This window comes from Schistocerca americana, chromosome 3 (assembly GCF_021461395.2).
Source record: "Schistocerca americana isolate TAMUIC-IGC-003095 chromosome 3, iqSchAmer2.1, whole genome shotgun sequence".
Lineage (NCBI taxonomy): Eukaryota > Metazoa > Arthropoda > Insecta > Orthoptera > Acrididae > Schistocerca > Schistocerca americana.
In genome coordinates this window covers 315,114,814-315,141,208 of record NC_060121.1, presented here as the reverse complement: position 1 = coordinate 315,141,208, position 26,395 = coordinate 315,114,814, and the positions used below count along the sequence as shown (strand labels likewise).

The window sequence follows — 26,395 nt, the reverse complement described above, 5'->3', positions numbered from 1 at the left end:
CGCTCTTGAACCTATCGATCCCACATTTCCATGACAGTCGTAGGGTCAATGCGAGCAGCAATGTCGCGGAACGACAAGCTGTAACTTTTTTGTTTCCGAATTCCGAAACGTAGACTTTTCTCCTTCTTACCTAAAGGCAAAGCACGATCTTCTCACAAACAACAAACGTTAAATGCCATTTTTGAATGACAAGCCCGCTCAGTAAACTGTCCTTGTATAGAGAATTTTGCTTCCATTTCTCCTACCTCCTTTGCGCAGTTGCGATATCCTAGCCTATACTACACTTCATGCCAGTTTTGCGTTTGCCGCGTCACTTTCATGGTGCTACGATAGACATTGAATAAGTAATGCAATACATTTTTTTTTCTTGGCCGATTTCGGCTGAAAAAATATGCAGTTTGTTGTGGGACATCATGGAATATTACCGCTGCAACCCCTATAGTTTGATGACGTTCCGATAGGTAGCACCGCTATACGTAGCCTTCAAAATGGCGTCAACAACGGAGGTGCGTTCCAAGCAGAGTTTCTTTTGGTGGAAAACCAGAGCATTGCAGATATTCGTAGGTGCTTGTAGGTTATCTACAGGGACCTGCCAGTGAACATAAGCATGGTGAGCCGTTGGGTGAGGCGTCTGTCATCATGGAAACAAGGTCGCGCAAATCTTGTCCAATCTCCTGCGTGCCCGCCGGCCGCACACAGCTGTGATTCCTGCAATCTTGGAACGTGCGGAAATTCTCATTCGACATGGTCGATGGATCACAAACAAACACCTCGCTGCTCAGCTGGACATCTCTCTTCATGTTGCTGACACACTCGTCCATCAGTTGGGCACTCAAAGGTGTGTGCCCGTTGAGCTCATTGCCACCCATAGTTCAATTCTTTTACCTTGGCGGTTCGCGCATGCCTGCCCAAACGCGGGAGATTGCTGCGTTGCCAGTTGCACGCGCCAAGCAAACTTATGTTTAGGGGGGAGCGCGCAGTTTATGAAGTAAAGCCACCACGGCCGCATTAACCCTTTGGCTGCTACAGAGACGTGCTCCCCGCATTCCGCGCTGTGCGCGATTTTGTTACCACTGCACTGCTCGCCTGTGCAGACACATGGTGTTCCGACTGCTTTGACACACTTATCATTCGATTTCACAAAAACTATTTGGACCAAAAATTTGATTTTTACACATCTTCTTGACTGATACCTTCCCCCCATAAACGACTTAATTTTGTTTCGATGTTCAACGCAGTTATTGTGCAACATTAAATGTAGTAAACCACTGAACGAAATTTTGAAGAGTTTACAGAGGTAAAAAGTCCATAGCGTATACTTACTGTATGGTGGATTTCAGTTGCCACTAGAAATTTCAAAAACTTACATTCAAACGAATAAAATTCATGAAGTAAGACACTTCGACATTGTTTGTAAATAAAGAAAACATGAGCACAGAACAAGGTTTGAACTCGGAACCTTCCACTTAGCAGCCAAACACTATCACCATTACGCTAACGCAGTTCGTTATACAATATCATTCCTGGAGGACTTTAAGCTAGGACGCAAAACACCTACAAACACTGTTGGTATGACCATGAATTACTCGCGTTTCGTCGAAGTACAACAGGAAATAAACAATTACCACTGTTCTTTATTGCGAAAAAGCGGTTAGTGAGAATGATACAAACACCTTTCCTTGCTATCCCCTGAATTAGGAGGCTTATTGCTTGTTTGGTTTAATTAATTAATAGAATATGAAGCAATTGGTATAAAGAATGCTTTTTCCAAACTTTCTATATAAGAAATTCTGCTATCAAGACATTGCTTTCGTTCAGTTACTTTCTTTATGACTGAACGTTTCTAAAACTGTACTGCAGTCGAGCTCTGGCAACGTCGTTCTCTGTTCATTGGCTGACTGTTTTGTGACGTCGGATGCGCAGAACGAACCTAAACTCGGCCGCCGTCATAAATGACGCGCACTGTAACGGAAGAACACAAAGAGCAACGAAGGTCCATCTGCGCGGAATTTCTTGTGCGTTACGAGGCTGATGGTGTCAATTTTTTGTCGAACTTGATCACAGGTAATGAAACATGGGCTCATCACTTCGAACTGGAAACTAAACGACAATCCATTGAGTGGCGCTACCCAACCTCTCCACCGAAAAAAAGTTTCAAAGCCGCTCCCTCAGCCGGTAAAATCATGGCGCTGCTCTTCTTGGGCTCTGAAGGGGTTATTGTGTTTGATTTCCTTCGTCATGGCGCAACAACCAACTCTGAAATGCATTGTGCTACCTTCAGGAAATGAGAGACGACTTCATGGCCGGCCGGATTGGCCGAGCGGTTCTAGGCGCTACAGTCTGGAACCGCGCGACCGCTCCGGTCGCAGGTTCGAATCCTGCCTCGGGCATGGATGTGTGTGGTGTCCTTAGGTAAGTTAGGTTTAAGTAGTTCTAAGTTCTAGGGGACTGATGACTTCAGAAGTTAAGTCCCATAGTGCTCAGAGCCATTTGAACCATTTCGACTTCATTGTGTTCGTCGTCACAACAATGCAAACGAACTTCTCCTTCTCCAGGAAAACACAAAGCTTCACACAAGTTTGCTCACCCGAGAGGAGTTCACAAAATTTGATTGGACTGTTTGTCATCCACCCTACAGCCCGGATCTCGTACCTTCCGACTACCATCTGTTTGGCTCTATGAAGGATGCACTCGGCGGGAGGCAATACGTGGATGATGGGGAGGTTACTGATGAAGCAAAACCTTGGCTCAGACGTCGACCACGAGAGTGGAATCATGCTGGCATAGAGGCGCTCCCGGTAAGATGGTGTAAGGACGTCGCATTGAAAAAAGTGGTACAATTTTAGTACACATTTTTGGAATACAGTGATCAATAGATTATTATATTTTGACTAAAGTTCAGTCTTGATCACACCATTTATGTTTCAATGACATAGGTAACCGGTTTCGGTTATTATTACATAACCATCATCAGACCCATGGCTCCCTTAGGATGGTAGGCGGAGCTCTCCTCAGCTGCTACGAAGTCAACTGATGTAGCAGCTGAGGAGAGCTCCACCTACCATCCTAAGGGAGCCATGGGTCTGATGATGGTTATGTAAAAATAACCGAAACCGGTTACCTATGTCATTGAAACATAAATGGTGTGATCAAGACTGAACTTTAGTCAAAATAGAAGAAAGTAGTATTGTAGCCGAAAGAGTGAGGAATAGTATGGTGTACTAGAATCCCGATTAAAACCAACCTGCTTTCAGAAAAAAAGTTGCATAGCATACTGAACGCCCCTGCAGTGTACATTAAAACTGTTGACGCTGCCATCGAAAAGGGAACCGCCTCGCCTACTTAAAGCATGAATTCACTCATGGAAATTCGTAGGTCGGTTTTGAAGGTCATGTAATCTACTGAGCAAGAGAGTCCAGCTAGAGAGAGAGAGCCAGTAACAAGACTTACAGTCCATCGCTTGGGCGCTGAGGACGGTCTGCAAGGCCACGGCGACGAAGGCTGCGAAGCTCAGCATCCACCTCTGATGCCGTTTCCTGCTGAAACACAAGGCGCAGACCATCACATAAGGCATGCCGTAGCCTGAACACAATGCAGTGCAGATATTACTAGCATAGAAATCGGCAGCTAAAACTGTTGTGACCAGACGAAAGTACAGTCATCGATTTTCTCCACAGGATTGATTGATAAGTTACAACTGTTATCGATTATTAACTCATAACTTGAGGCACGGGTTAACAAACTGTTCTCTTGCCTTACAATGTTCCACACTGAAATGAACAAGTCCATCAGAAATTTAGAAATTTTAACTATCACGTTGGGCCTATAATACGATGTTGACTCCTTCAGTTGAGATAACGCACTGGGCGAGCTGTGCTATGCTTGACACTATATCGACCTCAGGGTGAAGGCGCTGCTACGCTGAGAGGAAGGTGTGGCCTTCAGGAGCACCTCCCAGAAGTCTTTGCGGACTGCAGCCAACCCTCGCTAACGTCTATGGTATCGATTCGCTTTGCTGACTTTGGTGTGTCAAGGCGATCCTTGTACGACAACACAAAAATTATTATAATGTTAGGTATCATGTCAATATATAGGGCGCTAATCTGGTAGAAGTACGGTTGGATTGACCACATAGGTTGTAGTTTATGGTATGTGATTTACTACGCAAAATTCTTCTCCGCTCTAATCCGCCTCTATAGGTCAGGTTTCATTGCCTATAGTGTGTTGTTCAACTGTAACGTATCATGTTATGTTCCATGAAGATTTCATCACAAGTATTAAGCTATAAAAGGCGAGAGGGATGGTGAGTTAAATTTTCTGATGGCCACACTTTGCCCAAAAGGCCTTGGCAGTGCCCCGTGCAATGATGGAAGGTGACGCTGTTGATGATTCATCTACTGAATGGAACGTTAAACTCGGCGGCTCCATTGGTGCTATTCGAGACAAGTAAGAGGATTGCCGGCAAAGGGATTCATCTTCTCTCTTTCTTTCTGATCCGTAACAACGCCACACAGTGTTATACTGTATAACTAATCATTGTGGCCCACGCTCTGTGGACACATGTGAAACTTCGTAAGAGGCCGGAGGAAGCGGCGGCACACCACCTCCGCTAGGATCTTCCACAGCACGAAAGTGCGTGATTCCCGTAATGAAAAGAGCCACGTGGAGCAGCGTTAAGACACTGGACTCACATTCGGGAAGACGGAGATTGGATTCCATCCAGATTTAGATTTTCCATTAGTTTCTCTAAATCGCATCAGAAAAATGTCGGGATGTTTCCTTCGAAATGGAGGCACCCGAATTCCACCAACATTCCTCTTCAAATCGAACTTGTGATTCATTTCTAATGACCTCGTCCTACATGGGAGGTCAAATCTAAATTTTCCTTTCTTTTTGTCTGTATTGTACCAAATATCTCACTAACTGTACTGAGTTGGCTCTAAATGTGAAAAACATAGATCTACCATTAAAATAAATTTAACCATCCTTCCTTTTCGGCGTGCTTTATCCAGCCAAGATCGATCCGGAATTTCGCGGAGCACCTGCCACACCTTTAAATAGGATATTATTTTACGGGGCGGGGGGGGGGGGGGGGGGGGGGGGGCGAGGAATCTGTGTAACCCTTCCGCTTGCGTCTAGCGTAATCGCATGGTCAAATGTGATATCGTGTTACGAAATGTATGCACATCGTGTATTTGAGGCGGAACGTGGGAATCAGCCTGATATTTACTTAGATGGATGTGAGAAATAGTCTAAATATCGGATCCAAGCTGACCGGCACACTGGTTCCCAGTCGTTAATCCGCGAGATGGGCGCGTCTCCCTGTATACCGGAAGTGGGTGCTTTCAGGCACTCGGCTAACCACTCGGGTCTCAAAATAAGTTTCATATGTAATTTAAATGACAGAGTGGAAAGTAAATGGACAATATAAATATCAATAGAGTTTTACGATCTAGGGGCTACGATGTTGGGTGAGTTATTGTCTTACAATGCGACTCTAGGATCTAGGAATGGTAGACCTCGGCATCAGCTCTCTGCAAGGAAAAAAATGCCGTACGAAGGACTGTATTGTAATTAGAGGACAGTGGCAATAAAGAACTAATGATGGAGCCAGATCAAAGCATCCCGTCAGCACTACATACATGAAAACCATTTAAAGCCCTTGAAAAAGATGAGATGTGAACTGAATACACGATGCCTAAGCTATTTGGTTTTGGTAAAAGTAAAGACCGAATTTTCGTTAGTTCCAAACAATATTAATTTACGAAATACGATCCCAGCCTTTTCCTCAATAATTGTTTTAAATCTACCAGTAAGGTCAATTTTACTTTACTAATTATCGTGACTGCTGTATTCTGACGCCTAAGTCTGTATTAATGCCACCTTTTACTGTCATCCGCACAGCTTCTCGATCTCAAGGATAGCATGAATCTTATATATGTCCTCTGACTGCACTTTGTGTTAAAGAAAAATGCTGGTGCCTCAGCATCGTCTTCTCTTCTCTTGCTTGGCAGTGTTCCTCCTGAACGGATGGATTGGAAAAGAGTGTGTAACTTTATGTTGAAAAATTATACTGAAATCATAATATTACGAACGTTGACTTCAGTCGTTTGCTGTTTGTTTCATTCCTTGTCCTGATCACCTTTTTTTCAGAAAATTAATTCTCTACGTCGGTCGTCATACTACGAAGATGCAATTGATCGGACGTCATTGTCGCATCTTTAAATGCAAATTTCACGATCAAATTAAATTTAGAGCCTGCAATCACTTAGATATCATCACCCCCCCCCCCCCCCCCCTACAAGTCAGATATTATTGCAAAGAGTCATCCTCCCACAAAATCAATACAGATACTGAAACTCTTAACTATCATTTCACTGTCACACCTCATTGCATTGAGGATGGGCCGCCAATATAGTCTTCGCTGATTTTTATTGCTCCCGTCATCAGTATAATCTCACTTTCTCTCTTTTGTTTGTCTTATTCCTTACAACCAACATTTAAAAAATTAACATTCAGAGGAAGAGCGATTACACTGTCCAACAATTATTTTACTTGTATTTGTTATAGTTATTACCTGGTAATGGCCTAGGAAGCCGACAACCGGTTGACAAAGATAAACTACTGTTATTGTGCATCCAGAAAAGGGCTTTCTTTCCTTTCTCGGTTTTTTAATTACTTCTTTTTGCAAACCTCTTAACTACACAAATATGGATATTTCCATGAAGTTAATGAATCATATGCTCTTTCTTTCCAACAGACATTGCAATAACGAATGTGGAAGATTATTATCTTATTTCAGGACGCACTGATAGCAAAACCATGATACCAAGGATGATAACATTATCGATACTGCGATTATTTTATCTGCAGTTGTGACACTTATCAGTTGCAGGTGGATCACACTTCTATTTTCTAGTCTCAATATTCTTACAATAATAGTTTGTTACATGTTAATCGATTTGACGGTAAATACCTGAAACACGCACCTTTTGTAAAGAAATAAATAGATCTTAAGTCCAATTTGAAAATCCGTTCTCCATAATTAAAATATATTAATTTAAACACTAAAATAAATTAACATAGACTCTACGTCGCTTAAAAAAAGGCAATAGACTGGTTTAATGCCTACTCACAGAGGACTTGCCGACTGACCATAACCTGCAGTGAAAGCTTTCAGTGCATTCACTTTGCTTGAATCGTTTCAAATGCGATGTTTCTGAAGGTGAGTATATGTTGCATGCTACGGAGCGGTGTGGCATGACGAAAACTGTATCCGCATCCAGCTCCAGTGTTCTCTAGCACTTCTCATACTGGTATTTTGTCTTAGAGTGTATTTAGTAGCGAGTGAACAGATTCAACAGTGATAATGCTGTACGTTACGTATTTCAAAAATTTACTGCCAATAGGAGAAAACCTGAAATACTTTTAGAACCAATAGTTTGAAGATAGAAAATTGGTGTATCGCTTTAGACACCAAAATATGTATTGCTCAAAGAGTTTATTCATATTCCACCAATGGAAATGCTGCTTTATAAACGAAAGAGTATCCGCCATCAGGTGTTAATACTTGTAAAATTCGCACTGGTTAGAACAATGGTAGTGGAAGGTATGTTTATCGCCACAAGTTGGGCGGAAAATTTAAAAACTATTCAGACAGTTTTGTCTACTGAGGAAACAAAGCATTGTTGATGGTCATTTGTACAAAGTGATGTTAGAGTTTAGCGTTTCTTCCATACGAAGAGCATTAGCGACGCAGCGCAGCCTGATTTGTTGAAGAATCAGGGGACATATCGGCAATAGCATTTCTTTACTTTTTCATTCTCATAGAAGCAGGAACTATCTCAATGCACGGCTAAATTATTCAGGAAATTGGAACGTGAATTTCGATATTATCACTTTTCCACTACGGTACTTCATCTCACCTGGAAAATGAGAAGAAAGTTACTGAAACGGTACAAGGCGGCACAAACTTATTGTCAACAGTGGAAAAATTAACAGTGATGCTGGAGTGATTTTAAATGTATATGTATCGCTGAGAAGAATTTCAAAATCACATGGGAATTCCAAAAATAAATTACTGGACAGAGCTTGCGAAGAAACCAAGCGGCAAGTTAGTGTCTGCTCAGCCATTAAGAACCAGCTAGTTTCATTGAGCAGTAGTAGTGAGGAATCAGCTACATTGGACTGCGAATACAGTAATACGCAAGAAAAATAAAACATGACGTTTGGTGCACAAAACAGAACGAAATTCAGTTGCTGCAAAACAGTGGAATGATTGATATGAACTTTAGAATAAAATTATGGGTGATGAAAAAACGACATGGATATTCAGAAAAGAAAGTAAAATTCTGGGTGATGGAGAAACGTCACTGAAATTTGCAATAAAAGAAATTTAAATGTTGTAAAACAATCAAAAGACTGTTGTATAAGTCAGAATAAAATTTTGGGTGATGGAAAAACGTCGCCGATATTTAGTTAATTGAATGGAAGATTTTTCCATTTTCTTCAGTTTTATGCTCTCTGTCTTTTCTATAGGATGCGAATGCGGTTGTGGTGTAGATTCTTTGTGTTGAAACACGTACTAAATTGCGAGAATAGGTACCTCACGAAGACGTGTGGGAAGACTGGTTTGTGTGTTTCAGTGTGACGTTGTGGACATGACGACTTTACTAGTCTTTCGCTTCGAGCCTGCAGGTACTCAAGTCCACAGTAAACAAAAGCAGACCTGGCATATGGCAGCAGAACAGTGTTGGCGAGTTTGTTTGTTGACTGTAACGCATGTCAAAACGATTCAGACACAGTTCCCTTGTAGACAGCACCAAGGAGAAAAAATCAAAGCGTGTGCGTACCAGGATAGAATTTTCTGCCAGGAAAGACGTAGCCGACGTTTACGAAGAGAATGGTTATAAGTTCAAAAACGTTCACAGATTGTAGTGTGTTACTGAAAAGGCAGATATAATCGAAATTTATTTCTTCTCTTTTGAGAGAAAAATGACGCCTGGCAGCCTAGTTTTATGAGGCAGGTCATCGGTGGCGTGAAGTCAGGCACACGGTTTTGAGTATCACTTCAGTCTTATGGAAATAATTGTCACATAACCGTATGACAACACATAGTGCATTGAAAATTTTTAAAACTAATTCGTGTCTTGCAAACTAGCTTCGCGATGTTGAAAGACAGATTAGGGTTTAATGTCTCGTAGACATCGAGGTGCCGGTCGGTGTGGCCGAGCGGCTCTAGGCGCTTCAGTCTGGAGCCGCGCGACCGCTACGGTCGCAGGTTCGAATCCTGCCTCGGGCATGGGTGTGTGTGATGTACTTAGGTTAGTTAGGTTTAAGTAGTTCCAAGTTCTAGGGGAATGATGACCTCCGATGTTAAGTCCCATAGTGCTCAGAGCCATTTGAACCATTTTTGACATCGAGGTCATTAACGGCGAAGCACGAGCTCGGAATATTTCAAGATGGGAAAGAAAATTAGCCACCCTCTTTTAAAGGAACGATACCGGCATTTGACTGCAGTCATTTAGGGAAATCAGGAACACCTAAATTTGGAAGGTAGGACGGAGATTTCAACCGACGTCCTCCCGAATGCGGGTCCAATGTACTAAACACTGCGCTATTTCACTCAGTGTCGTGGTACTGGGTACCATAATCTACGACTTTTAATCATTTCTCCTGCATGTTGCAGACAGTGATAAGCAAATATTTACACTTTTATTTCTCTTCTGAAATACACTGAGGTGACAAAAGGTTTGGGATACCTCCTTTTGCCCGGTATAGTGCAGCAACTCAAAGAGGTGTTGACTCTGCATGTCGTTGGAAGTCCCCTGTAGAAATAATCATCCATGCTGCCTCTATAGGCATAGACAACTGCAAAAGTATTGTTGGTGCAGAATTTTGTGCACGAACTGACCTCTCTATTATGTGTCTTAAATGTTCGATAGGATTCATACCGGGCGACACAGATGGCCAAATCATTCGCTCGGATTCCCCAGATTGTTCTTCAAACCAGCGGGAAACAACTGTACACTGCTAAAATATTTGGGAACATGAAGTCGATGAATGGTTGCATATGGTCTCCAAGTAGTAGTCAATAGTCGGTTTAATTGGACGAGAGAACCCAGTCCATTTCATGTAAACACAGCCCACACCTGTATGGTACCAAAACCAGCTTACACAGTGCACTGTTGACAATTTGGGTCCATGGCTTCCTGTGGTCTGCACCACACTGAAACCCTATCATCAGCTGTCACCAATTGAAATCGGGACTCATCTGACCAGACCACAATTTTCCAGTCGCCTAGAGTCCAGTCGATATGGTCACGAGTCCAGGAGAGGCGCTGCAGGCAGTGTCGTGCTGTTAGCAAAGGCACTCGTGTCTGTCGTGTGCTGCCATTTTTGCCGAATTCTAACGGATATGTTCGTCGGACGTCCCACACTGATTTCTGCTGTTATTTCAATCAGAGTTGCTGGTCTGTTAGCACTGACAACTCTATGCAAACACCGCTGCTGTCGGTCGTTAAGTGAAGGTCTTCGACCACTGCGTTGTCCGTGGTGAGAGATAATGCCTGAACTACGGTGTTCTCACCACACTCTTGACACCGTGGCTCTCACAATATTGAATTCCCTAACGATTTCCGAAGTGGAATATCCCATATGTCTAGCTCCAGTTACCACTCAGTATTGAAGTCTGTTAATTCCCATCGTGTGGCCATAATCACTTCGAAAACCTTTTCACATGAATCACTTGAGTACAGATGACATTTGCGCCAATGCACTGCCCTTTTATACCTTGTGTACTCGGCACTACTGTCGTCTGCATATGTGCATATCGATATCTCATTACTTTTGTCACTTCAGCATATTCTTTGGTTACTTCATACGAGTTAGGAAACAATGTGGAGCGATTATCTATACTCCTACTGAACACTATTCTTAACACAAACTTCTCTTCTTGATCTGGATTTTTTGCCCCCCCCCCCCCCCCCCCCTAGTTTCTTGTGAATACTGTGTATTAGTCGTCAGTCTCAATACTTTTTACCCGTTGTTCGCATTACAGTTACATTTTAGAAGGCTGTGTGTTGTACTGCAAATGCTAAGAATCTTCCGTCTACTATTGAACTCAGGTTCTAAATAGTATCTCTGGTATCTTTATCTTTTCAGAAGGCGAACCGATCTTAATTTTGAACCTAATTTATTTCCGTTCTTCTACCTATTAGCATCATACAAGCTCGAATGCTTTCATATACACTATATGACAAAAAAAGTGAAGCAACAAGTGAATGCCAACATAACTTCGTACACGTGCACTTCATCGGAGGTATGAAATGATGTAAAGATGCGGTTCTCTGTGGAAGGTAGAACGACCATCAGAGTGCAATACTATTGTTCGTGGTTAGTGTTGTTACCGGGCCCGGTAGGGTATATAAGGGCCGTGAACAGCGTCGGATGTTGAGTGATGACTATTAAAGATATGGAGATGCAGCGTCCACGTGTGAGACCGCCTGAGAAAGTTCAAAAACGGGCCTCGTAGTGGATCTCCATTTAGCCGGCTGTTCGAATCGTGCAATATATCTGTGGTCCATTCGGATGTGACTGTCGTCCGATGTCGGGCTGCATGGAAACTTGAAGGCAGGTACATTCGTCATCAAGGTTCCAATCGACCACGTCCAATCACCACAAGGGAAGATCGTCGCTTTGTGCACCAAACACATCTTAAGCTCTTCGCATCTGGCTCTGCCATCTGTGGACAAGTAGTGGACTTCCTGCCATATTATGCGGCATCCCGCACCTTTGGTTGGAAATTAGCAGCAGCCATACTGGGGAATAACCGTCCCATGCGTAGGCTGCCGTTTGCAGTGCAGCACAGACGGCTGCGTTTGGAGTTGCGCCGTGACTGGGAACTATGGACTGCTGATGAATGGCGTCGCGTTGTGTTCAACGATGAATCGTGGTTCTGCACTGCCTGGGACGATCGCCGTCGACGAGCGTGGCGCTGAACTGGGGAGAGGTCACATTTTTCCAATGTTTTGAAGAGGCACAGCAGTGTTCCTCCTGGCGTAATGGTGTGGACCGATCGGGAATGACTTCAGGTCACGGCTGATGGTGATTCAGGGAACTCTGTCGGCACCCCAGCTCATCACGAACATCCTACGTCCTCCTGCGTTACTTCTAATGCGACAGTACCGTTGTGCCGTATCTGAACACGACATTTGTCTCTAAGAACTGTCTGCGTGTTATTGAGCTACTCCAGTTGACAGTAAGATTCACAAATCTGTGGGACTAACTCGAGCGCCAGCTTCGTCTCAGTGCCAGTATCTAATATACCAAGGGAACTTATTACAGTCGTAAGCCACCTTGACACAAGAGAGAGGATACAACGGCTTTATGACATCCTTTCCAACCGAAACAGTGGCTGTATCTACAGCAGACGATGGTGCAACGTCATACTGGTAACTGGATTCATATTCTTAAGTTCTTTGTAATCTGATCTCCAGTTTGTAATCACTGAAATAACAGCACACACCCTTGCAACCCGTGAAGTTTCATTTGCTCCCTCCAACACTTTCGGAAAGCCTCACTTTTTTTTTAATTGTGAGGCAGTTTTCTAACTGTCGTAACAGCGGAATTACGTTTTACAAACGCTAATTGCAACTATCAATACTAGACTGTTACAGATCTTTCACAGCACACATGGATAGACTAGACAAATGATCTTTAAGAAAAAGAAGTGTAATGTCTCTTTCTTCTATATGTTATATGAGGATTTTATTAACTTCGTGAAGTTAAATTTCGTAAAGTTATCTTTCATAAAACCTCGTAAGAAACAATTACAAATAAACAATATTATATTTGCAGGTTGCCAAATTAAACTTTTAATTTTGATTGAAAACGAGCGCCAGGCCCCCTACAAATAATATCAGATGCGTTAGCGTAACAAAACTTATGCAAAGACGCACCTGACCTATAGTAAATTGTATCACTGAAAATAGTCATTTTATGGTAAAATAAATCTTGTGATTTGATGCTAATTAATTTTGACAGTATTTTTAAATAATTTCTTCTGCTCCGGCTTCGTCGTATTCCCAGTGGAAATAAAAAGTTTAAATGCGCCGCGTAATGGCGGCCAATTTTCTCAGTCAAAGATGATCGCAGCTAGCTCAGCAGCAGCTAAAAAAAAAAAAAAAAAAAAAAAAAAAAAAAAATGCTACACAAACTCTTGCGTTATAACAAATGTGGCGTGGGTTCCATAAATGATTACTCTGGACTCCAGATTAACTTATTATATTTTTGTAACTCTTTTACACATCAATTATGTTCTACTAATTAAACGAGAGCAAGACAAAAGCTATCGCAATACAATCGTACCTTCTGCACTCAAACAATAGGTAAGACACAAGAAAACATCAGAAGACGACTAAGTTCATTGTCTTCCAGTCCTTTCACAATACAACAAAGATTATAGTGTTCAGTTCTTTACTTTACACATATGATCTTATATCACGGAGAATAATGTCTTTTTTATTGTCAGAATCGATAAATTGTCTTTAAAGTTATTTCGTCACTTTGTCCGTATCACAATTAGGCATTAAAGTTCACACAACATTACGCATGTATAGTTCTTTTGTCGTTTTTTATATTGTTCATGTCAAATATATGGAAAGGGACACTATAGAAGCTAACAGACTATACAGGGTAAATGACCTAAAACTTGCACCGCAAATATTGCGGAAATGAAAAGGGCGGTTTTCATAGAATAGATTCGTGGATAGGTGCTCGTACTGTTAGCCAATAAACAGACTGTAATAATACTTAGAAAATGCCTACTGAATTTAACAAAATAAAAGTAATGTAAATTAGAATATCAGTGATGATTGTTGCAGGATTCTAGCGCCCACACCGACAGTTGTACAAATATGTGGATTCTGACCAGTAACGAGACAATTGACAGTCATAGGTTGTGTTCAAAATGGCCACCGACAGCTACAATACATGTTTCCAGGCTAATATGGAACGACTGCTGCACACGTACTAGCATTTCAGTGGAGAAGACCGAGCCGGCTACAGTAATGCGTCGTTGCTTATCATCGGGTGTAGTTGGTATGTCCTTGTAGGCAGCGTCTGTCAGCTTTCCCCACGGAAAAAAAGTCTACAGGTGTCAAATCCGTGAGACTGGTTCTCTCCGTCCAATCGAACTATTTCGTGAAGATATGCTGTAGTACTTCGTGCACGATGGGTTGCGCATCCATCATGATGGTACCACAGTCTCCTCCCAATCTGCAGAGGAATGTCTTTTGACATTCGTGAAAGATGGTCTGCTAGCGGGTTGCTATACTAGTGCGCGTTCACTGTTCCGTCTATGAAAAATGAGCCAGTGAACTGATGGTCCACTACACCTCACCACACGTTTACACTCCACGGACGTTGACGTTCCACCTGACGAAATCAACCGGTATTGTCAACAGACCAATAGTGCATGTTTCAGCGGTTTACCTGCTCAGGATTGGTAAATGTGGCTTCACCACTAAGCAAGATACATGATACGCCTGGAATATCCTGTTTTAATGCCGATGTACAGAAGTTAAAAGCCGGCCGCTGAGGCCGAGCGGTTCTAGGTGCTTCAGTCCGGAACCTCGCTGCTGCTACGGTCTCAGGTTCGAATCCTGCCTCGGACATGGATGTGTGTGATGTCCTTAGGTTAGTTAGGTTTAAGTAGTTCTAAGTCTAGGAGACTGATGACCTCAGATGTTAAGTCCCATAGTGCTTAGAGTCATTTGAACTAAGAATTTATCACGATTCTCATAATCGTTTCCATGCAGCTCTTGACGGAGAGAGAGGTGCTACGAAAGGTACCTATATCGATGGAGAACACGTAGGACATTTGCCTGACTCATGCCACCACCTCTTGCGATTGCGGGGGAGCTAACGTGCGGATCAGCTGCAACAGCAGCAAGAACATTAATTTCCCCGTCTTTCGTCGTCCTGTTACTGAGCGGGCGCTGAAGACTTTGTCGTCGTGCGCCCATGCAACTCTCTCCATCACTCCATCATCTTTCGTCGTCATTTGTTTCCTTCTGTAACGTTGTCTAGAAGTTACAGTATTACTTTCACGTAGTTGGCTGAAGAGGCTAATAAATAATTGCTGAGATGCTTGACATCTGTTGGGAAATCTTGCCGCATACACCGTATAAGAACGAACTGCCTTCTTCGTACACTCTCCATACATTATGTGTATGTCTGTTTTTTCCGCATTGGTAAATCCCTTCGTCCACTCACTCCATACTGCTTGGACTGTCATATACTAGCTGACTAGCAAGTCACAGTGCACTCAAGGAACACACTAGCGCACTGTAAGCAAACATAACACCATCTTACATAGTAACTACGCAGGTTGAATGGCACGAAGCAGGATCGGTGTGGAAACTTCTCAAAATACGATATCTCGTAAACGACTTGCGCTACAATCCTGCAACAAACTCCACTGACATTCTAATTGAACCTACTTTTATTTTGTTAGTGTCAGTTGGCGTTGTACCATTTTAAAAAGTGTAAGTTTACAGAAGAAATACACTTTCTAAGTAATATTACAATCTGTTTATTGACTAACAATACGAGCCCTTGACTGTCAATCCATTCTGTGAGAAACGCCATTAATAGCACTTTCCGTTTCCGCAATACATGCGGTACACGCTTTAGGCGATTCAGCCTAAATATACATACAGACAAAATGGTAACTCAGGTGCAAGAGAGTACGAGGAGGAACATATGTAGCGGCCTAGTCAAAAGACCTTTACTGTCTTCCACCTACAACTATTTACGGAATACGGGTAAACCCCAATTAGATCCATAGTATAGGGATTTGAATCTCATTGCTTCCATATACGATTCGTTTGTCTTTAAAACTCCAGCAACCCGGTCGGTATATTCGTTACCTAAGTGACGACAACACTGCTAAGGACTGGACACTGTCTCCACGTTCACTTATATCTTAAACCGTCACCGTCGAATCGACTAGTAATGATTCGTCGATTGATTTCGAAATGAAACTTCATGGATGAATTCTGAAGTTGTTGTAGCTGTAAACCTAATTTGACGTCGGGGTAGCAACTAAGTGTTGAGCAAAATCTGATGTCATAGATTGGTGACAGGACTTTCAAACCAGCCCTGTTAATTGTACCATGCGGTCCAAAAGTAACAGAAAGAGTGAAAAACTTATAGTCTGGAAAGTGATGGTAGTGGCGTAGTGTGGTCTCCACACGCACACGCACACACACACACACACACACACACACACACACACACACACACAAGACATGCTGTTCTTGATAATGAAAAAATTGTTAGCGTTTTAGTTTTTTTTATCGATAGAGGCTCGTAAGATGTATTAATACTTGTACAGTTGCATATTACAACAATTCAGTAACAAAGTGAAAGATCGCACAGTCAGTGATGGAATTTTTAACGAGAAGTCCACACATTTTCTCAGTCGGCCAACAGCTTTGGAACCGCTGCAGCATCATTTACCGGAGTAAAATATAACAATCCAGCAATAAATTATTTCATTGTTCAAGAAAAATATAATTAAAATATCATTATATTGCTTCGAACAGTGTCATATTTCTGGCATTACAGTTCCAGCTATTGATTTTTCCGGAGTTAATTTTTCACTTAGAGACTGGGTGCAGGCTGTTTTTGAAATATCCAGGCAGGTTAAAAAAGTCTGGAGACAAAAAAAATGTTCAAATGTGTGTGAAATCATATGGGACTTAACTGCTAAGGTCATCAGTCCCTAAGCTTACACACTACTTAACTTAAATTATCCTAAGGAGAAACACGCATACCCATGCCCGAGAGAGGACTCGAACCTCCGCCGGGACCAGCCGCACACTCCACGACTGCAGTGCCCTAGACCGCTCGGCTAATCCTGCGCGGTGAAGTCTGGAGATACTTGAGTCGATTCAGGATGCTTGTCCTTCCAAAGGTACTATCTCTATTAACTGAGCTACGCAATCTTTATTTCTGAGTGTAACTCTCTCGCACATTTCCAAATTTTGCAGCATGAAGGTGCCTAATGCATCTTTCCATGTTATCCTTTCTTTCAGGAGTGCTACAACAGTAACACAAGCGCGAAAGCTTCTCCAAAGTTTGGAAAGTAACAGAGAGGTACTGTCAGCATTGAAATTGTGAGCCTGAACAGCAAAGATGGTGGAGGTCAAGAATTCGAAATGTCAAGAGAGATTGAATTTCCAACAAGGGGGTGACGAGGTACTGGCAGAAGTAAAGCTGCGAGGACGGGGCGTGAGTCGTGCTTGGGTAGCTCAGATGGTAGAGCACGACCCCGCGAAAGGCACAGGTCCCGAGTTCGAGTCTCGGTCCAGCACACAGTTTTCATCTGCCAGGAAGTTTCAAGAAGCTTCAACTGAAGAAACTGACGCAGAAAACATTAAGTTCGCAGAGAATATCATGTGAATGATTACTTTATTATTTGGACTCATTCATCAAGGACAAATTCCACGAGGTAAATCAATTCCAAATATAAAACTTACAACGAACGTTAAGACTGGCTGTAGGAAAGGATTAAGATCCCAAAAAACACAAATAAAATAAAACACAGCCTAGTGCTTAAGGGATGTTAACGGCCTTGCTGCAGAGGTAGCACCCGTTCCCGTCAGATCACGGAAGTTAAGCGCTGTCGTGGTGGGCTAGGATGGGTGTCGGAGTCTGCCGAGCGCTGTTGGCAAACGGGGAGCACTCACTGTCAACCCTTGCGAGGGCAATTGAAGAGCTACACGACTGTGAAGTAGTGGCTCCGGTCACTAAAACTGACAACGGTGGGGAAGGCGGGGTGTGTGGTGACCTAATGCCCCTCCATCCAGACACTCGTAGCGGCTGGGGTGCCGTTGGACCTTCCGAGGCCTCATCGGACGAAGTTATAGTAATGCTTAAGACGTCTGCCTTGTGAAAAGGAAGACAGGTACCATTTTTTATATCAGTAATAGTAAGAATAAGAGCATTGGCTGCGAAACACAAATTTCTGTGCTCGGCTTCCGGCTCAGTAAGTAGTTGGCTCTGAGCACTATGGGACTTAACATCTGAGGTCATCAGTCCCCTAGAACTTAGAACTACTTAAACCTAACCAACCTAAGAACATCACACACATCCATGCCCGAGGCAGGATTCGAACCTGCGACCGTAGCGGTCGCGCAGTTCCAGACTGTAGCGCCTAGAACCGCTCGGCCACCCCGGCCGGCAGTAAGTAGTTGATGATTAGTTTAAGATCAAACTTAAAACTGTATAGTAGCAAGCTAGTTACAATTTCCACAAGCATACCCTGCCTGCGGCTATTTTGATATTCATCTCAAATGGTTCAAATGGCTCTGAGCACTATGGGACTCAACTGCTGAGGTCATTAGTCCCCTAGAACTTAGACCTAGTTAAACCTAACTAACCTAAGGACATCACAAACATCCATGCCCGAGGCAGGATTCGAACCTGCGACCGTAGCGGTCTTGCGATTCCAGACTGCAGCGCCTTTAACCGCACAATATTCATCTTAATTTTTGCTTTTTTTCACACGTATTTGGACTCGACTGGCATCTTTTTGGCTATTGTTTGGGTCCAGATAAGACGTGGTCCGCCTCTCAGAATCACGGTGGTCTTCAGAAGGTGTAAAAACCGTGAAACCCGTCCAGCTGTAGTCACAAAAAAGACTCCGTATTATCCCGACGTGCGTTTCCTTCCGTACGCCAATGCATCATTAAACACAAAAGTAAATTTACAAACAGCGGTGTAAACACCAGCATTAAGTATGAAAAACGTGTGCTCGGTGGCGCGCGCTTCTATAAAGTGCGGTATTAACGAACAGAACTGCGCAGCCCGCCTCTGACGGACGCTGTTTAGTCTGCAGGCGGCCGTTGGCCGTCGTTTCCTGGAACGAATCGGTTTGGCGGCGTGTCGAGGTAAGAGCAGAGAGTAGCCACGTCTCCTGCCGGGCCGCCACACGTCACGCCGGCTAAGCCGCCAGAAGCACCGTACTGCCGTGCTAATAAACTCATTCAGCGCGCCGCACCCCGTGGGCGGTCGCCGACAAAGGCCGCGGGCCTTGAGACGCTCACCGCCGTCTGTCGCAGCTAGCACAGCACTTTTTATGTCGGCTTATGGCGCATTACGTACAGACATTATTACCGCGATGCAAAGAAAACCTTAATACTAGACCGACAATAAGTCGTTAGGCGTCTCGTGAAAACGAGCTCAACAGTGTATGGGTAGCCTTGTGCGGCAGTTCTCGAGAGCTTTTGGCGTCTGTTAATGAGTTTTAATGCGAGGTCTTCTATACTCGTCCACAATGGCACTTGATTTTTTTCTAGATATGTTCCGATGTAAAGCTGGAATGGAAATACACTACTGGACATTAAAATTGCTCCACCACGAAGATGTGCTACAGATGCGAAATTTAACCGACAGGAAGAAGATGCTGTGATATGCAAATGATTAGCTTTTCAGAACATTCACACAAGGTTGGCGCCGGTGGCGAGACCTCAACGTGCTAACATGAGGAAAGTTTCCAACCGATTTCTCATACACAAACAGCAGTTGACCGTCGTTGCCTGGTGAAACATTGTTGTGATGCCTCGTGTAAGGAGAAGAAATGCGTAGCATCACGTTTCCGACTTTGATAAAGATCGGATTGTAGCCTATCGCGATTACGATTTATCGTATCGTGACATTGTTGCTCGTGTTGGTCGAGATCCAATGACTATTGGGCAGAATATGGAATCGGTGGGTTCAGGAGGGCAGTACGGAATGCCACGTTGGATCCCAACGGCCTCGTATCACTAGCAGTCGAGACGACAGGCATCTTATCGGCATGGCTGTAACGGATCGTGCAGCCACGTCTCGATCCCTGAGTCAACAGATGGGGACGTTTGCAAGACAATAACCATCTGCACGAACAGTTCGACGACGTTTGCAGCAGCATGGACTATCAGTTCGGAGACCATGGGTGCGGTTACCCCTGACGCTGCATCACAGACAGGAGCGCCTGCGATGGTGTACTCAACGACGAACCTGTGTGCACGAACGGCAAAACGTCATTTTTTCGGATGAATCCAGGTTCTGTTTACACCATCATTATGGTCGCATCCGTGTTTGGCGACATCCGGGTGAACGCACATTGGAAGCGTGTATTCGTCATCGCCATACTGGCGTATCACCCGGCGTGATGGTATGGGGTGCCATTGGTTACACGTCTCGGTCACCTCTTGTTCACATTGACGGTACTTTGAACAGTGGACGTTACATTTCAGATGTGTTACGACCCGTGGTTCCATCCTTCATTCGATCCCTGCGAAACCGTACACTTCAGCAGGATAATGCACGACCGCATGTTGCAGTTCACGTACGGGTCTTTCTGGATACGGAAAATGTTCGACTGCTGCCCTGGCCAGCACATTCTCCAGATCTCTCACCAATTGAAAACTTCTGGTCATTGGTGGCCGAGCAACTGGCTTGTCACAATACGCCAGTCACTACTCTTGATGAACTGTGGTATCGTGCTGAAGCTGCGTGGGCAACTGTACCTGTACACGCCATCCAAGCTCTGTTTGACTCAATGCCCAGGCGTATCAATGTCGTTATTACGGCCAGAAGTGGCTGTTCTGGGTACTGATTTCTCAGGATCTATGCATCCAAATTGCGTGAAAATGTAATCACATGTCGGTTCAAGTATAATATATTTGTCCAATGAATACCCGTTTATCATCTGCATTCCTTCTTGGTGTAGCAATTTTAATGGCCAGTAGTGTAAATGAAGTAACAATTACAGGAGCAACGACACCGGTCATAATTGTACGTGACGTTTCATGCATACGGCTTATAATTTATAGTTTATTACCAACAAAGGAAATACGATGAGGTCACACTACAAAAATTCATTATACTGGCACAAGAAATTCCTTGAATATGAAAAAGTTTTTCAGAGAGAGCTCCCAGCCTGAAAATTTGTTGACTTGCTTAGACTATTTATCGAAGAATGTTTGTAGGCTTAGACAATGATGTGACAAAAGTCACGGGGTGCAAAATGGAAATGATCGTATGGCGTCAGTGGCCGGGAGTTCCCCAGCGGGAAGTTCGGTGGCAAAGTGCAAGGTTTATTGAGTGCGACGCCACGCCACTTTGGGCGACTTACGCGTCGGCAATGGTGGTGATATGATGATGAAGACAGCACAACACCCAGTCCCTCAGGGGAGAAAATCTCCCACCAGCCGGGAATCGAACCCGGGTCCCCGGGCGTAGCAGTCCAATGCGCTGACCGTTTTTTTTCTTTTTGTCGCTAGGCGGAGAAAACCCCGACCCAGTCGGGAATCGAACCTGGGTCCCGTAGGACGGCAGTCAGACACGCTGACCATTTTTCAAATTGTTTTATTTATTTTTTAAATGCTATCCATTTTTTAAATTTTTTATTATTTTTAATTTTATGATTAATTATAAATTAAAAGAGGCATTTGAAAAAAAAGGGGAAACAAAAGAAGCATAAACGGGCCTCGAACCAGGGTCGCCTGGACGGGAGTCTCGCTCGCTTGCCAGTTTTTTGTTTTTTTGTTTTTTCTCTACCAACTTTTTTTTATAAAGAAAAAAGACGTCTTTCAGTTGCGACAAAACAAAATTAGAATGTACATACGTAGCAACAACAGAACAAGTTCCTTCGAAACTATGAAATAGAATTTGAAACTAATAGTACGATGATAGATAGTAAAGAAAGAAAAATGTAAGCAAATCCTGCACACCATTCCATGTGCATGGCCCATTTGCGTACAGATTCCATGTTCTAAGTCGATAAAACATTTCGCAGCATGTGGAGCCCCATGTCGGCGGTTATCCTCTGCCCGGTACTCCCCAACTGTGAGGGGGTTATCGAAGACACTGCGCAAATAGTTCGCAAATAGCTGTCGGTACCGGGGTGTACGCTCAAATGTGATCGTTCAGCTATTGGGGCGGACATGGGATAGCAACATGTACATATACAGATGGCGGTAGTGTCGCATACATAAGCTATAAATGGGTAGTGTGTTGGGGGACCTGTCAGTTACACTCAGGTGGTTCGCTTGGAAAGGTTTCCGACGTGATTATGACTGCACAACGGGAATTAACACGCTCTGAACGCGGAGTGGTAGTTAGGGCTAGACACATGGGACATTACATTTCGGAAATCGTTAGGGAATTCAATATTCGAGATCCACAGCGTCAAGAGTGTGCCGATAATACCACATTTCAGACATTACCTATCACCACAAACTACACAGTAGCTGACGACCTTCCCCTAATGACCGAGAGCAGCGACGTTTGCGCAGAATTGTCAGCGCTAACAGACAAGTAACACTGGGTGAAATAACCCAGAAATCAACGTAGCATGTACGATGAACGTACCCGTTAGAACAGTGAGGCGAAATGTGGCAGTGGACGACCGAAGCAAGTGCCTTTGCTGACAGCACGACATCGCCAGTAGCGCCTCTCCTGGGCAGGTGACCATATCGGTTGGACCCTAGACTGGAGCACTTTGGCCTGGTCAAATGACTCCCGATTTCAGTTGGTGAGAGCTGATTGTAGGGTTCGAATGTGGCGCAGACTCTTCGAAGCCATGGATCCAAGTTGTCAACAAGGCACTGTGTAAGCTGATGGTGACTGTATAATGCTCCGGGATGTGTTTACATGAACCGATCATTGATTGGAAACGGTTACGTTCGTCTACTTGGAGACCATTTGCAATCATCGATGGGTTTCATGTACCCAAACAAGGATGGAATTTTTACGGATGACAATGCGCCGTGTCATCGGGCCACAACTGTTCGCTACCGGCTTGAAGAACGTTCTGGACAATTGCAGCGAATGAGGGTACATAAACGTCAGATCAGTTCGAGCACGAAACCCTGCACCGGCAACACTTTCGTAATTATGGGCGACTCTGGAGGCAGCGTGACTCAGTATTTATGCAGGGGACGACTTGCTGAGTCCGTGCTCGTCGAGTTGCAGCACTACGCATGACAAAAGGAGGTCCGACACGATATTACGTGGTATCTCAGTGTACTTCATCCTCAGGCTACAACGGAAATAAAAACATTTAACATGCTGCAGTTGCTCTATAGTACCTTAACAGGTACTGTGGTCATTCTGCGGAGAAACAAAAGGAAAACTAATATAAGGGATATTCACTTCCTTTGTTGGTCTATTGTTTACACAAAGAATTGTAAATAATCATTCACTTTCTTCGTATGAAGTGGTACTCTTCTTGTGAAATGTTCAGTTGCGTCTTTTGCTGTGGCTTCTTGAATGTTATTAACCACTGTTCGTAAACTTTCAAGAAACTGATTCAGCTCTTCTGTGCCGTGAAAATAAGATACTCTCGATGATTCGATCTTGCGTTGTCAGTCTCTTCCAATGTCTCCTGCACATCTTGCTATTGCAACTCTGTCAGTAGGGCTTTAAACTTTTTTACGTTCTTATTTATTCTGAATTTAATCTAGCGAGTGTCGAGAGTAGCCGTCGTAGTCCATTCCATATTTCTTTTTTCCTTGGTTTTCCTTCAGTGTTCTGACGGTTTTGATGAAACTCGCTGTTCAGTCACTTCTTCTGCGAGTTGCGCTTGCATCCAACGTTTCAATTATTTACTGTACAACCCCAATCTCTGTCTTCGCCTACAGGTTTTTACCTCCTACTGCTCCATCAGGTACCTTGAAGTTTTGCTGGGCTATTCGACGATCCTGAAAAGATGTTGCAATGTCTTTAGTCCAGCACGGCACAGGCCTCGGCAGTGGGGACCTGTAGAAGGGGGAATTGGAGTTCCAGTGGCGCAAGTGACAGTCTCTGTCTCCCCTAACTGCGTCGATGGAGTCTAAAAGGGCCCAACGTGGTAACTGGTCCTTCAGGCTGTGACAACAAAGTCACAGGATCACCGGATAGCGGCCACTGTCACAAAAATTGTCGTGCACCGGCTTCCTAGCGAATCCTCGAGACTGAGGGTAGAGACCGTAAGGACGATAGCCGTAAAGGTGTCATGGGCAGTGAGAAGTGGGTAGAAGTACCATCATTCAGAAGACACGAGTCTAGATGAAAAGGAGCAGGACAATCAAGTGGCCCAGAAGACCAGACAACGTAATACTTCCCCACAGAGGATGGTGCACACTGAAATCCCGTAGTAGGAGAAAAGGACAGAAAATTGCTAGATTAAGGTGGTCATCCAAAGGTATGTAAGTAACACACCTGGAGGTAAATAAACGTCACCGACTGTGATCGCTGACGTTGTTCGCACTCACACTGCAATTGGTTATAATGTAGTATGGAGGGGAATCCACTCAGTGACGACGTCTGTGCGAAACAGTGTATATATCCCTCGTGATGCCCTCTCTGGTCCAGTATTGTTCTGACAGAATGCGTGGTAACCTTGAAGAGTTGGAGAATAACTACCAATGGAATGTGTTTCTTGGAGAGCAGTAGAGACTGCATGGCAGAAGGAAATCAGTTGTAATTCTGGCAGGTAACATTCAGATCATTAAAATTAAAATTTAAAACAGGCTTGATCGCAATTTTTTTATTGGAGTGAGCGACTGGTTTCGACTCTTTCATAGAGTCATCTTCATACTCCAGAGCGGTGGATGGACACTGCCAGACGAGTTCCGTAGACCCTTGACGTTCGTGTAACTGCTCAACTGGTCTGGCAGTGTCCATTCACCGCTCTGGAGTCTGAAGACGACTCTATGAAAGGGTCGAAACCGGTCACTCACTTCAATATAAAAAAATTGCTATCAAGACTGTTTTAAAGTTTAATTTTAACAAATTTTAAGATCACTGACTATGTTTTCAAAAATTTCAAAAATTTTAACATTAAGATCCATTACAGTTCCATTGAATTATTACTTCAAGGATATCCCGGTTAGATGTGAAGGGGGCAGCACTCGTCACACCCCAGTGCAAGGTGGACCAAGACGAACGAACATCGCTTCGGACATCGTGGGCGGATCTGGCGCCTTCGTGGTCACTGGAGAAACCTTCTCCAGAGATTTCTCATTTCTTTTCTTTTCTCTTTCACTTCTGGGTATCGAGAATCTTGTGACGGGTTATCCCCTGCAAGCATTGAAATCGAAGAGGATAAGGCAGCTCTCGGACGTGCACTCCATGGAACCTTCAGTCACTGTGTTGGGTCTCTGATCCGTATATTTCCGAGGAGGGTTCTCGAACGGGTCCATGTAGATGCCGGGGAAGGACGCTGCTTTTCTGGCCGTAAGCAGGGAGTCGAGGTTTCCGGAGATGGTGCTGCAGGAACCACAAGAGGAGAGGGTAATGCGTAGCAGTCAATTGTTGGACTGACACGTCTCGTCCTTTATTCTCATTAAGTTCTTTGACTCAATTGGTTTGAGTTTGATTGAAGCTAGCTGATGTATGTTCGCGTTTATAGAGTGGAACTTTCTGTGATTGTTGACATTTCGATGTCAGTTAACATCTTACTTTATTTGTATACTGGTAGTTGCATGCAAATCTTTCGCTAACTTTCGTGAAAGGAGAATTCTAAAGCACCACCTGTCCGTCTTGTTTTTCTCAGCTGAACGAGGTTCCGTTCTATACTTAAGACTGACCACGGTTAGTGCCTTAGAGCCAGATGTCAGAAGGACTGAAATGGCTCAGAGTATAAGCTGACTGCCACAGCACTGTCCTGCTTTCGTGGCTGCTTGCGTGAGCCTCAGAACGGTCGCCGTGACGAATTTCGCACTATAGTAGATCCCGGCCGGTGCCTTCCCAGTAGAGCAGATAACATAGCGGGAGAATACTTCACTTCGGACAACTCGATGAGCTTAGCAGACAGGCGCAGGGAGGCGAAACTGTTTCACAAGTGAAGTTTGTTTTCAAATTTGAAAGTCCTTCCCTGAAGCAAGTAGTGCGAGGTGGTGAGCACAGTGTGGACCCTTGAGAAACCACATGGGACAGCCCGGCTTATTTGTTGTAAATTTAGAACGAGATGCTGCCCTGGCTAACAGTGATAATTGAGCAGAGGGACAGAGCTGAACGCTGCCTTCCAGGAAGTCCATAACATGGAGTCAGTGGATTGGCTGGAGAGAGAATCCAATAGCAGAGTTGGGACGTCAGCAACACTTCTTCAGAACTGAATACTTCCGCAGTTTAACATAGCAAACTCGGAAACTTTCGACTTATTTACGGCCTTACCATTGGGCAGCGACTTGTGAAACAGTCTGACTGGGGCACCGAAGGGCGTACGGACACAGAAGACGGGTTGGTCTGGAGAACGAACAGAAAACACTTCTCCGGCCATGGAGAGCCGAGCAGAACACTTCTCCACCGAGAGCCGACGAGGGTTGGCTTCTTTTCCACCAGCAACACTTAGCAGCAT

The 26,395-nt window shown here is 44.0% G+C and overlaps 1 protein-coding gene across 2 annotated transcripts in view; it reads right to left on the bottom strand.

The window, feature by feature from the left end:
- The window catches only part of LOC124605346 (collagen alpha-1(XVIII) chain-like), a 650,709-nt gene that overhangs the window by 340,530 nt on the left and 283,784 nt on the right, over positions 1-26,395 (bottom strand). Inside the window, exon 3 of one of the 2 annotated variants that reach the window (XM_047136964.1) lies at positions 3,451-3,539. In XM_047136964.1, coding sequence (XP_046992920.1) covers positions 3,451-3,539 — 89 coding nt within the window. The remainder of the gene's footprint in view (positions 1-3,450; positions 3,540-26,395) is intronic. The other variant, XM_047136965.1, reaches the window with a different exon arrangement.